The sequence below is a fragment of the Pelodiscus sinensis genome, chromosome 2 (genome assembly GCF_049634645.1).
Source record: "Pelodiscus sinensis isolate JC-2024 chromosome 2, ASM4963464v1, whole genome shotgun sequence".
Taxonomy (NCBI): Eukaryota; Metazoa; Chordata; order Testudines; family Trionychidae; genus Pelodiscus; species Pelodiscus sinensis.
The window spans coordinates 219111235-219125170 of NC_134712.1; the positions used below are offsets into that span (position 1 = coordinate 219111235).

At 44.9% G+C, this 13936-nt stretch overlaps 1 protein-coding gene and 1 long non-coding RNA gene across 2 annotated transcripts in view; one reads left to right on the forward strand and one right to left on the reverse strand.

The window, feature by feature from the left end:
• Positions 1-13936, reverse strand: part of LOC112545194 (uncharacterized) — a 35029-nt gene that overhangs the window by 16551 nt on the left and 4542 nt on the right. The gene's annotated exons all lie outside the window — the stretch shown is intronic.
• The window catches only part of LOC102444982 (macrophage mannose receptor 1-like), a 107478-nt gene that overhangs the window by 2574 nt on the left and 90968 nt on the right, over positions 1-13936 (forward strand). The window contains exons 2-4 of the mRNA XM_006119498.4: positions 5161-5562; positions 10060-10233; positions 13369-13533. Of these exons, the coding sequence (XP_006119560.2) occupies positions 5161-5562; positions 10060-10233; positions 13369-13533 (741 nt within the window). The remainder of the gene's footprint in view (positions 1-5160; positions 5563-10059; positions 10234-13368; positions 13534-13936) is intronic.

The following is a 13936-nucleotide window of genomic DNA, read 5'->3' on the forward strand; positions in this document are numbered from 1 at the left end:
TCTGCTACTTCACATTGAGTGAATGTTTTCAGAGAACTATCCACAAGGACTCCACGATCTATTTTTTGAGTGTTAACAGTTAATTTAAACCAACAATTCGTACATATAGTTGGAATTATGTTTTCCAATGTGCATTACTTTGCATTTATCATTTTTAAATTTAATCTACCATTTTGTTGCCTAGTCACCCAGTTTTGAGAAATTCTTTTGTGCCTCTTCGCAGTTTGCCTGGGACTTAACTATCAAATAATTTTGTATCATCGGCAAATTTTGTCACCCCTTTTCCACATCATTTATGGATATGTTGAAGAGGACTGGTCCTAGAACAGACCCCTGAGGAACACCACGATTTATCTCACTCAATTCTGAGAACTGACCATTTATTCCTACCCTTTGTAACCTGTTACCGATCCATGAGAGGACTTTCCCTCTTATCCCATGACAGCTTACTTTGCTTAAGAGTCTAAGGTGTGGGATTTTGTCAAGGGCTTTCTGAAAATTTAAGTACTCTGTATCCACTGGTTCCCCATTGTCCATATGATTGTTGACTCCCCACTTCTTCCTACTTAAAGAATTCTAGTAGATTGGTGAAGTATGATTTCCCTTTACAAACATAATGTTGATTTTTTCCAACAAATTATGTCCATCTATGTGTCTGGAAATAGTGTTCTTTACTATAGTGAAGCCCAATACCAGAGTCAGGCTTATCGGCCTGTCATTGCCAGGATCACCTCTGAATCCCTTTTTAAAGATTGGTATCACATTAGCTATCCTCTGGTCATTTAAAGCTGATTTAAAGGATAAGTTATAAACTACAGGAAATAATTTTTCAATTTCACATTTGAATTATTTCAAAAATCTTGGATAAATGCTATCTGACCCTGGTGACGTATTAGTGTTTAATTTCTCAATTTATTCCAAAAGGTCCTCTTATGACACTTCAGTTTGAGACTGTTCCTCACATTTGTCACCTAAAAAGAATGGCTCTGGTTTGTGAATCTCCTTCACATTGCCAGCCCTTAAGGTTGATGCAAAGAATGCATTTACTTTCTACACAATGGCCTTATTGTCTTTGAGTGTTCTTTTAGTACCTTGATCATCAGTGGCCCCATAGCTTTTTTAGCAGGCTTTCTGCTTCTGATGTACGTTAAAAATTGCTATTCTTTTTTTGACTTTTTTAGCTAGTTGTTCTTTAAATTCCTTTTGACCTTCCTAATTATATTTTTACACTTTGACAGATCTTATGCTCCTTTCTATTTTCCTCAACAGGATTTAACTTTCACTTCTAAATAATGTCTTTTTATCTCACTGCTTCTTTTAGCAGAGTTGTTACTTGGCCATGGTGGCACTTTTTTGGTTCTTTTTATGTTTTTTAATTTGGGGTATACATTTAAGCTGAGCATCTATTATAGTGTCTTCAAATGTTTCTATGCAGCTTGAAGGTACTTGGCTTTTGGTACTGTACCTATTCACTTCTGTTTAACTAACCTCATTTTCTGAAATTAAATGCTACAGTGTTCTGCTGCCATGGTATTTTTCCTGCTACAGGGATATTAAATTTAACTATATTATGGTCACCATTACCAAACGGTCCAACTATATTCACCTCTTGGACCAGATCCTGTGCTCCACCTAGGACTAAGACAAGAATTGCCTCTCCTCTTGTCCTGTTACAGGACCAGCAACTCCAGGAAGCAGTTATTTAAGATATTAGGAAATTTTATCTCTGTATAAGAACAGCAGTTGCACATACTGTGTGTTTTGTTTGGCAGAAGACAAATCAGAAGACTAAAATAGGCATAAAGGAGCATCAGAAATAGGGAAGTACTGTGTGGGAAGTCTATTGTATGGTGAAATAGGAAGGGAGGCATAGTAAAGGTACAAAGAGACCTGCATAAACCAGAATAGCGGAGAGCCAGCATGAGGATATACTACAAATCAGTCACAGGTGCCACAGGGGCAGTGTTTATTGAAAGGAAAGTGCACAGCTGTATAGGCCACCACCTCATCTGGACTCCTAATGTGTCTTCTATTCGCTTGTTCCGTGCCAATTGTTGTCAATTTCCAGTGTCTGCTTGCTGTATTCTGTTCCCCCTACATACTACATGCTTCATTCTGGGTTGAGCCCTGGGCTGCCTACCTTTGTATTTTCTGTTAGTACAGATGCATGTTAAGCCCTTGTACTAGTTAAAGCATCCACATCCTGTTTCATTTTATGCACTACTAGCACTGCTTGTCCAGGTGTGGTTGGAAAAGCCTAAGTCCTGGGATGCTTTCCCTGAGTACATCTCTGTCACTGCACAACTGATCTACAGCCATTGAACATTTCAGGTACCTGAACAATTCAGGTTTGGGCTCAGTTTATATCTTTTGGCACATATTACCTCTTCTTTTAAACACTGCAAGTGGCACAAAGCACAGAATGCTAACTTAAGCCACAAAATGTGATTCTGAATATGAGTCAGTGTTTTCAAAAGTATGCAAATCTCTCCAGTTGTCTTTCACCTAGTGCCTTTAAATAAGGATTCAGGAAAAAAGAGGGTTGTTTCAAATTGTAGACTTTGCATATATATCAGTTTCCAATAACACTTCATTAACTGTTAATTCAAAAGCATGATAAAATAATTTATCACTAGTGACAATACTTATACATTTCCTTGTATTGTCTGCAAGTAAAACTAATTGGCAAGAGGCAACAGTTTGTCCCCTGTGCTCATCAGTTTTATGTTGCTTCCTAATGAATTGGAAGCAAAGGACAAGAGAAGGAAACCAAAGAATGGATGAGATAAGTCAGCTTTTCCTCTGAGTCAGCAAGTTATCCATCTCTGGGTTATCCTTCCTCCGGAGAGTATAATCATTTACACATTGGAGTCTCAACAACAACAACAAAAAATTACAACTACATATTGGAGCTCATCTGGCATCCCTCCCAAAGTATTTGCAACTTGTGTAATAAATTTTCTTGGCAATTATTTTATTCAATAATTAGCAATTATCCAGAATGCCTTAATTAAGGTCTCCTTTTTAACTGTATATCTGAAAGCGCATTTTAAGTATTGTACATGCTTTGAATTTCATCGCTAGACATCAATTTGAATTGCTAAACAGGACAATATCATTTTAAAATTCACGTTAAAAGGATCAACACTGACAAGCAAGCTATGGGCCAGATCTATTGTGTAATGGCTTTCATGACTGATTTAGATGTAATGTAAACATGGAGGAGGTGGGAGAAGGAAAAGAAATCTCTACTGTGGTTGTGAAAGAATCCTTGATAAAGCAAACTGTGTGTGAGCCTGTGCATGAGGTCCTTTGTTTTCAGTTTTTACTGATTTCTACTGAAAATTTCCCAGATTTTTACAAAAACTGTTATTTTTTTTAAACCAATCTTTATCTACATTTTGGAAGGGCTGGAGCCCCTGGACACAGCTCCACATCTGGGCATGGCGCCATCTCGCTTAGTGGCACCAGGAGCCAGCCCCAAAATGGAAGACATGCAGGAGGTGCAGGTGCTATCTCCTCATGTTGTTTCCTCCTCCTCTTCCACATCCAGGCACACTCTGGAAGAATGGCAGCAGCTCCATCAGCAACACATGGCCCAGGTTACCCAGCTGCCATCTCTCCTTCCAGAGCAGCCTAGATGTACAGAGCAAGTCGAGTGCCACTGCTGTAAGGCACATACACATTACTTCAGGGCTACTCAACACACAGCCCGTGGGCTGCATGTGGCCCATAGCCCATTTGTACGCGGCCTGTGGTGTGGTTTGGGTTTACGTGGGATTCAATATGGGGCCCACGGGTGGGAGCCAAAACAAAAAAGTAGTCATTGTAATGTTCTTCTGCTGATATGCGTTTTAGTAGTTAAATTCCTGGACTGTCATTGCTCATTTAAAAATGCTGTCATATGGGTGGAAATTGGGTAAATGTTGCATTTTATTAATATCAGGAGAACTGACTTAAATGGGGCCTATGTGTTGTGTAGTCTTGCCTTAATCTTTGTATTCATGCCTGTCAGTGTGAAGAAGCTATTTGCATATATTTACATATACATTTGCATGTATATGCAACCACACTTAAGTTGCAGCCCTTAGCATGTGCTGTGAGTATCATTGTGGTCCCCGGGGCTTCCAAAGTTGAGTAGCCCTGCATTACTGGCTTTACTGCTTGCATGGATGGTTCTCAGCATTCAAAGCCGAGAAGTTCTTGAACTACATTTTGAGCTGAAAAATGAAAAAGTGTATCTGATTACGTTTTACAATATAAGGGGATTATTTTGAATGAAAACAAAACAGCAGGAGAAGCAAGTGATATTTACCTAGAGAATGGTGAAGTTAATTTTTTTCCAGCAATTTCCACCCTTTTTAAAAAAAAGGAATAAATGCCTAGAGAAGATTAAAACAAAACCTGAAAATGCAGGGCCATCTGCCCAAGTCTGGAACAATAGCTCAGGAAGGTGTTAATTACAATAACCTGTGGCAGTAGTTAAAATAGCAACCCTGATAGCTATTTTATTCCTTGTGAAAGCATGTGGGGAAATAAGGGGGTAGAGGGAAATCACAGATCTGTGCATTTTACGGGAGTGATTTATCATTTGGGACCCATGGGCCCTCCTGACAAATCATTTGAGCACATTTAGCAGGTACAACCTATTCTCCCCGCAACTCCCAATAAAGAACAAAGCCTCAGGACCATAGCAAAAATTCTCATGGCATCAGACTTCCCTGCTCAAGGAGAAGCCAGTGCCTTGGAGTGCATGGGTAAATCCAAACCAGGAGCTGCACAATATATAGTTCATGGTGCATGGTTTTTAGTGATGCTTGTGGTCACAGCTTCCCTCCCCCTCCCCCGCCCTGCTTCCAGTCTCACTGCTGATTTAGGCCTTCGGGGTCTGACCCTCTACTTCCTTGCACCTATTGTATTACCATTTATACATATTCAAAATACATTTAAATATTCTCAGATTAGAATTAGTAGTATTTTGCACTCACTTTGAACAGGGTGAGGTTCAGGGTAGTAAAGAATCGTGCCGCCTTTAACTGAACAGTAGATAGAACTTAACCCACAATTAAGTGTCCAAATGACACCTTAAGTGTCCACACCCTTAAGTCTACCTAAAACCATCCCCATGTAATATTATTTTTGTAATTTTTTGTTTTACAGATACCAGAGTATTTTTAATATATAATGAAGACCACAAGCGCTGTGTAGAAGTTCAGAGTTCCAGTTCAGTCACAACAGCCTCTTGCAACCAGGACAATGAGTCTCAAAAATTCAGGTGGGTCTCTGATCACCAGCTGATGAGTGTGGCATTGAAGTTATGCTTAGGAGTGCCATCAAAGAAAGACTGGATTCCAATCACTTTGTATCCGTGTGATAAAGCAAGTGAACTCCAAAAATGGGAATGCCGAAATGAGACCCTTTTTGCCATCCAAGGAGAAGATTTATTTTTCAACTATGGCAACAAACAGGAAAAGAATATTATGCTCTACAAGGGATCAGGAGTATGGAGTAGATGGAAGATCTATGGAACCACAGATGATTTGTGTTCCAGATTCTATGAAGGTAATGTTTTGGAAATTATTTTGGTCATTTTGCAAAAATACCTATTAAAGAATTCTGTTGTCTATTAATTTACTTAGTTTTGTAATTGTTCAATGAGCAAAATTCCCAATGAAATCAACAAGAGTTTGAGAGGGGAAGATTTAATGGGCTCTATTAGCCCTGGTCTATACTAGGTCTTTGTTTCAAAATAACCCCTCTTAGGTCGAAATAATAAGCGGAGCATCCACGCTACCAAGCCTGTTATTTTGAAATAATGGGCTGCTAATTTGAAATCTGTACTTCTGCTTTCCTCAGAGAATAACTCCTATTTTGAAATGGTGGCAGTGTGGACACTCCAGTGCTATTATTTCAAAATAATTACTCCGCGGAGTAATTCAAACTAATTACTCTTCAATGCTTCCTGAGGCTCTAAGTCGAGGAAGCATGTCCACATTAATGGAGCCTGCCTCAGACTAATTTCAAGGCTTCCCTGTAGTGTGGACATGCTATTTCAAGAGTTACTAAATCAGGTTTAGTTATTTCAAAATAGTTATCTAGTGTAGACATACCCTGAGTGAATTGACCATCCAAAAGAGCATTTCTGGTGAATAATGGCACTAATTACACAACACAAGAATATAACTATACCAATCAAGTATTTAATGATGCTGTTATTTGTACATGTGTAGGAGTGGATATAGAAACACTAAAAATGCACACTCAATCATTGTTATACATGCTTTCCTTCTATGGGAATAAATACAGAAATATACTGTGTTTATCTTGGAGTTTATGTAACATCATCTATTCATCTCCAGGACACTGAAAATTACTGTTTCATTACTTGGGGCAGCTCCCAAGATTATTGTGGAATAAGCAAGAATACTGGATATTTTAATGAATTTAATTGTACATTTTGAATATAAATACAGGCAGTCCCCGGGTTACGTACAAGATAGGGACTGTAGGTTTGTTCTTAAGTTGAATCTGTATGGGTATGTCTACACTACAACGTTAATTCGAACTAACTTAGTTCGAATTAGTGTTTTGCTAATTCGAACTAGCATGTCCACATTAAGTGGACCCTGAACCAGGGTTAAGGATGGCCGGAAGCAGTGCCGGCAGGGAATCAGAGGAGGACTTAGAGCGTGGAGATGTTGTCTCAGGCTAGCCGAGGGCTGCGCTTAAAGGGACCCGACCCCCACCCCGGACAGACAGTTCTCAGGGGTGCCCCGCTTGCAAACCAGTCCTGGCTTGGAGTGCCTGGAGTACCCACACTGGGCACATCACACCACTCGGCCATCAGCCCGGCTGCACTTGCCGCAGGCTGCCATCTGGGGAGAGGGGGCAATTGGGGGGCTGCAGGAGAGCTTCCACCCCCAGAAGCCCGCAGAGCCAGCCCAGTCCTCCCCATCGGGGGCTCGTACCCCATTCCTCCCTCACCTTCTTCCACTTACCCTTCCCTAGCCCCTTTTCTTGATGTACAAAATAAAGGACAATTGTGTTCAAAAATGGAATCTGTCTTTATTGAACAAAACTGGGGGAGACAGCGAAAAGGAGGGGGGAGAGCGGAAGAGAGAGGCTGGGAGAGGGGAGGGCAACTACAATGATCAGGGGTTGGGAACAGGTCCCATATGAAGAGAGGTTAAAGAAACTGGGACTTTTCAGCTTAGAAAAGAGGAGATGGAGGGGGGACAGGATAGAGGTCTCTAAAAGCAGGAGTTGGGTGGAGAGGGTGCATACAGAAAAGTTCTTCATGAGTTCCCATAAAGAAGGACTAGAGGACACCAAAGGAAAGGAATGGGTAGCAGGCTTCAAACTAGTAACAGAAAGTTGTTCCTCGCAAAGCAAAGAGTCAACCTGTGGAACTCCTTGCTGCAGGAGGCTGTGAAGGCTAGAACTGGAACAGAGTTTAAAGGGAAGTGAGATCAAGTCATGGAGGTTGGGTCCATGGAGTGGTATTAGCCAGGGGGTAGGAGTGGTGTCCCTGCCCAAGGTTTGTGGAAGGCTGGAGAGGGATGGCACGAGACAAATGGCTTGGTCACTGTCTTCGGTCCATCCCCTCCAGGGTCCCTAGAGTTGGCCGCTGTCGGCAGACAGGCTACTGGGCTAGATGGACCTTTGGTCTGACCCAGGATGGCCATTGTAAGCTCAGGGCTCAGGATCAGGGGTCTCAGTGGACCCCCTTGATTCTCTTGCACACCTGTTCCTGGGTAGCCAGGCTGGCAGCTCTCCTGCCCTAGCCGGCCACTTTCCTGTGCCTAGTGTGGAGATTGTGGACGAGGTCCACGATGTCCGCACTAGCCCAGGCGGGTGCCCGCCTCTTGCGGTCCCGGGCAAGCTCCCGGGAGCCGCCAGCCTGGTCCCGGGAAGAGTGGGAGGGCTGGGGGACATCGGGTGTGTGGCTCGATCCGTGCCAGGTGCAGGGTCTGCTGGCTGGGTGCTGGCAGGCTTGCACCTGGCACGGGCATCGTAGCCAGCCCGTGTCCCTTTAAGGGGTCCGGGGCCGGGAGGGAGGCAGACGAGTTTCCCTGGTGTTGGCCAGAGTGGCCACCAGGGAAAGCTGGGGAGGGCTAGCCTCCCACTAGTTCGAATTAAGGGTCTACACAGCCCTTAATTCGAACTAGTAAGTTCAAACTAGGCTTAATCCTCATGGAATGAGGCTGCCCCCAGCTGCTCTACCCCAGGGGTTGGCAAGAAAAGCTGCACGCCCCCCAGCAGACCAGGGAGACAGGGGTGGCGGGACCGCCCAAGTCCTCCACGGCTTTGCTCCATCTCCCTGGTCTGCTGACCTGGGAGATGCGGAGCAAGGCCGCAGAGCACGCGGGCAGCAGGACAGTCCAGGCGCGCCGCGGCTGTCCCATTGCTGGCGTGCTCCGAGGTTTTGTTCCCCATCTCCCTGGTCTGCTGGTCAGACCAGGGAGACGGGGAGCAAAGCCACGGAGCACGCCCTCAGCGGGACAGCCCAAGCGCGCCCGGGCTGTCCCGCTGTGGGCGTGCTCCACGGCTTTGCTCCCCGTCTCCCTGCAGACCAGGGAGATGGGGAGCAAAGCCTTGGAGTACGCCAACAGCGGAACAGCCCGGGCGCGCTTGAGCTGTCCCCCTGCGGGCATGCTCCTTGGCTTTGCTCCCCATCTCCCTGGTCTGCAGGGAGACGGGGAGCAAAGCCTTGGAGCATGCCTGCAGTGGGACAGCCCAGGCGCGCCGCGGCTGTCCCACTGCGGGCGTGCTCCTAGGCTTTGCTCCCCATCTCCCTGGTCTGCTGGTCGGGAGACGGGGAGCAAAGCCGCGGAGCACGCCCGCAGGGGGACAGCTCAAGCGCGCCCGGGCTGTTCCGCTGCGGGCGTGCTCCAAGGCTTTGCTCCCCGTCTCCCTGCAGACCAGGGAGACGGGGAGCAGCTTTTCTCACCCCGGAGGACAGGGGTGGCGGACCGCGGCGCATCTGGGCATCCCGCCGCTCCCGTCTTCCGGGGCGAGAAAAGCCCCGTTCGTAACTGCGGATCCAACATAAGTCGGATCCGCGTAACTCGGGGACTGCCTGTATGCTTTTTTTATATAAATGCTTCTATAAAAATTTTGAACACATGAATTATTATGGACCAGACTGATCAGTTTTTGATGGGCACACAGGGAAGGGGCATGTAAGAAGCTGCCCTTTCATGGCTTGATCACAGTAGCAATCCCTAGGCCAGGCAATTGAAGCCCTAGCAAGCAAATTCCTTGAAAGCTGGAAGGAAGGAGCTGAGGTCAACACCCCACCATCCCTGTGCAATTGACTCTTGGTCCTCAAGTGCAAACCAGGATGCTCTGGGAGAGATTACACTTCCTGAGAAACAGTCTCTCCCATACTGCTGTTGTGTCTCTCTCGCAATGCAGGACTGTGTACAAACCAAACACACACCATCCCTATTTATTCATTGAGTTTAGTAAGCCAAATCCTGAAGTCCTTACCAGGCACAACTCCTTTAAAAATTAATGGGAATTGTATCTGAGAATAACAGAATTTGGGCCATTACTGTGTATTGAGTAGACCCTTCCCAATTTATTATTACATGTATCATCCTCAAATCTAATCAATAAGGATATGTCTACACTACCCCGCTAGTTCGAACTAGTGGGGTAATGTAGGCATACCGCACTAGTTCGAACTAGCGGGGTAGTGTAGACATACCCTAACTGAATTGGTCCATAGAAAAAATGTAATTTGTGTTACCGTACTGTAATTATTACTGTTTAATTGGATATAATGCCTGAGCCCTACTGACTATATGTATACTTAATAATGTACTTTTAAATTTTAAGATAGGACTGCTTGGTTAATTCTGTTCAGTGACAATTTTTAGTTTTTTATTGACACCGAGAACTTGTTGAACTGAAATTTGTCATAGAAAAGGGTATGGGAAGTTTGCTTGCACAGATTACCTTCTATGGCATGATATTCTGTCTACTTGTTATATCCATAAACTTGGGCAGATGTGGGTTCCATATTTCATAATTGTTTTCATCCTATCTCCTTAGATATGTTTACACTGCGAGGAAACGCAAATGGAGCACCCTGTGTATTCCCGTTCAAGTTTAACAGCAAATGGTATGCGGAGTGTACAGATGCTGGTAGATCAGATGGCTGGCTGTGGTGTGGAACAACTGCAGACTTTGATGAAGACCGTATGTATGGATTTTGCCCACTGAAGTGTAAGTTTTAAAGTCTTTCTAATGTAGTGTATTATTTAGCAAATTAATGGTGTGGTTATGACATTTGTACTGTACATTTTCCACTTTCAACAGCCTTGATGTTCTTTGTAGGGAAGCTTATTATGATGTGCTCATCATGGTCCAGGACCCAAGTGACCTGGCGTGGGTGGAGGCCTGCCAAGCCGTTTACTCGGTGGCCTCCTCCGCCCGTGTCAGCTGGGTCAAGAGCTCTGGCCTGGTAGTCAGGGCTGGGAGACAGGTGAGCTCCTTCCCATCAGTGCTTCTGGTCATCAGGTGGAGCATTGGTCTGCTGCTCTATCTTGGCATTTTTCTCTCTGCTATGCATCCCCTTCTGCTGGCGAACTGGCAAGGCTTAGAGTCCAGAGTAGCTGAATGGTTGTGGAGATGGACGGGACTTCTCTGGTGCCTCTCCCTGCGTGGGAGGGTACTGGTGCTTAACCAACTGGTCCTGTCCATGCTCTGGCACCGTCTCAACACCCTGGTCTTGACCCTGGGTTTCCTGGCTCAGATGCAGCAGCTGACGCTACGGTTCTTCTGGCCAGGACGGCATTGGGTCTTTGCAGGAGTTCTCTATCTCCCACTGGAGGATAGAGGGCAGGGCCACACGTGTTTGCACACACAGGTCCATGTCCTCCACCTTCAGATCCTGCAAAGGCTCCTATTTGATGCAGGTAGTCCAGTGTGGAGCATGATGGCGCACGCTTTCCTTTGCTGCTTCCGAGGGCTCTGATATTTGAGAGGTCTTCTGAGAGACCTCTCTGAGCTGCCAGCCTTCTCCCAGGACCTCCTCTGGACCTGGAAGCTGCTTTCAGCGACCAGGTCCTTGGGAGCCACCATGGGGGCAGACCTCTTCGCAGAGCCCCTGCTACACAATCCCCATCTACGTGTGCAGGCAGCAGAGTCCACCTTAATGCACCAAAGGTTGGTCCTGGCAGAAGTCACCAGGATCGGAGACCTCCTGGACTGCGACTGGGGAGACTGGGTGGATCCTCCGGCGCTTGCCCAGTAAATAGGGCTCTCCACCCTACTTACTCCCTGGTGTGTACTTCTGGAGATGAAGGACACTTTGCCACCCACTGCTCAGGTTTCTCTCGAAAGGGTCCTGAGAGAGGGTGCACCCTGCCACCCCTCACCCCTGGCCCTGCTGATGTCTCCATCAGCCCCCAACCCTGTGTGCCTTCCCAACCACCTCCACCTCAGCACCCGAGCTGGCTGCATGCGTTGCAGCCGGTCCCCTTCTGAACTGCGCCAAACAGTCATCTGTAGACGCTCATGCTTCACACGCTCCACTTCCCCACCATCATGTCCTCCCCAGATATCAAGTAGCGGGACCTCCTCCCTCCAGTAGGGTGAGGTGGAACCCCCAGGGGGGACAGTCTCTATTCCACCTTGGTTCCATGGCCCAGGTACATCAGTTGGAGAATCCTTCATGGTGCTGTGAGCATGGGCATGTACTTGGCATGGTTCACCCTTGTTCCCAACACTTGCACCTTCTGTGGCGTGAGGGAGACCCTGGCACATGTCTACCTTGAGTGTGCCAGGTTACAGCGCCTCTTTTGGCTCCCCCAGAACCTCTTGTTGAGGTTCTGGCTGCACTTTTCCCCTCACCTACTAATTTAAGCACACCCCATCCATAGCCCCACTAAGTTGTGGAACCTCCTGGTCAGCCTCCTCCTGGCTATCGCCAAACTGGTAATTTATAAAACCAGGAAGCAGAGGTTGGCAGAGGGAGGGGCCTGTGACTGTTGGGCCTATTTCCATTCCTGCATCCGCTCACACATCTGGGCAGAGTTCCACTGAGTGGCGTCCACTGGCTCTTTTGAGGGGCAGTGGGTGCTGTCCAGAGTTCTCTGCTTGGTATCCCCATCCAGTTTCCTTGTTTTAGTTCTTTGACCCTCACACCCATCCCTATTTTCTCTCTATTCATTCCAAGTAATTAGTTGGTTTTCTGGGCTCTATGGACCCTCCCTGTAGGCTGGGGGGAAGTCCTTTAGATGTGGGGCATTAGCCCGTCCACCTCCCTGGGCTGCAAAAGGACCAGGCTTCTGCAGCTCCCTGCTCTCAGGCTGCCACAGTGTCAAACTTTTGAAAAGAAAAAGTAGTAATGTAAGCTCTGTTTCAAATATCTTCATGGTACCTAAAACTAATACTTTCTGTGCTATTTTAAACAGAACATATTATACTAAAGAGATTAGTCCTTACACCATCTTGGACTGTTTCCAGTAAAATGCATATCCCAATATATATTATTGTTTCTAGTGGGTAAGGCTAATTTGAAATAATTGATTTTATGTATCTATAGGCTGTCAGCTCCAATACAGGAAAAAGTGGAACTGGCTACTGACCTTTTGACACTTAGCATATACTCTCCTTTGTCTTGAGTATTGTTTATTGTAATGGTTTCCTGTGATTCACACACTAAAGTTGTCTGAACTCTCCTGAGAATAGAGAGAGGAAAAGACCCCTTTCTCTCAAATATTTCACAGTTTCCAACCTGAGAATCTCTGACTTATGCTGCAGGAATTTCAGCTCTTTGGACACTTTCTTTTTTTCTGTGATCAGCAGAAAACATACAGGTTTCAACTTTTTGAGACAGAAGTTTCAGCACAGTAGTGCAAGGTAGTATTTTATTACTCAAAAGCAGATTCCGTGTGAGAAAATTAAAAGTTAAGTGGTGTAACCCATTAGGTTCTACTCTGTCCTGCCATCCAGAGGCTTTGGCTTGACTTGGAAAAGTGGTAGAGTTGAGGTTGGCCTTAGCTTACCCTACAAAATAAGCCCACCCTAAACTCAATCTTTTCCCTCATGTTGATGCAGGCTAACTTCTTTAGCATGATTTTAGCTGGTCATGTTCACACCTAGACAGGGGCTTTACATTGCCTGAGGAGTTGGATGAGAGTGGCCTATTACATGTAATGAGCAGTTCAGTCAGATATACTGTCATGGCTTAGCTATAGAATATATAAAAATTCACCTGTGGGCCTCAGAGCACTTTAGATCTGGTCCTGTACTACAACAGTGGCATTTATATGCTTAGTCGCCACAATTTATTCTACATTTCATTCGCATCATTCATAGTAATAAACAACAACATATCTTATTTTTCTACTACAGTTAAAGATATTGACACTCTGTGGAATACAGACCCATTGACAGGAGTCCACTACCAGATAAACTCCCAATCAGTTCTAATGTGGCACCAGGCAAGGAAAAGCTGTCAGCAACAGAATGCAGAATTATTAAGTATCACAGAGTTGCATGAGCAAACATACTTGGCAGGTAGAGTAATTAAATTATTACTACTGCAAATGCAGCAGGTGTTTTTTATTCTGTATATTGTAACTATAATGCTTGTATAGCTCACTCTATCTTGAAATGATTTTATGCATATTTGTTCATCCTCATAATACTGAGATAAATAAGATATTTTGAGCATGTCACAATAAAGGGCAAATTTTCTTGTGCTATAAAGTGTGTCTTCCTTATTTTAAGCATAGAAAAATATTATTTTTTTAGTAACCATATCCAATAATATGTATAGCATATTTTCCCTCAAGCTTTAGTTTTTTCAAGTTAAAAATCCAGTCAAGCACAGAAATCATGGCATAGGACCTACAGGGCTTCATGATATATTAAGTTATAGACTTGCATAACCCCTTCAGATTTCATCACTCTACTGGTA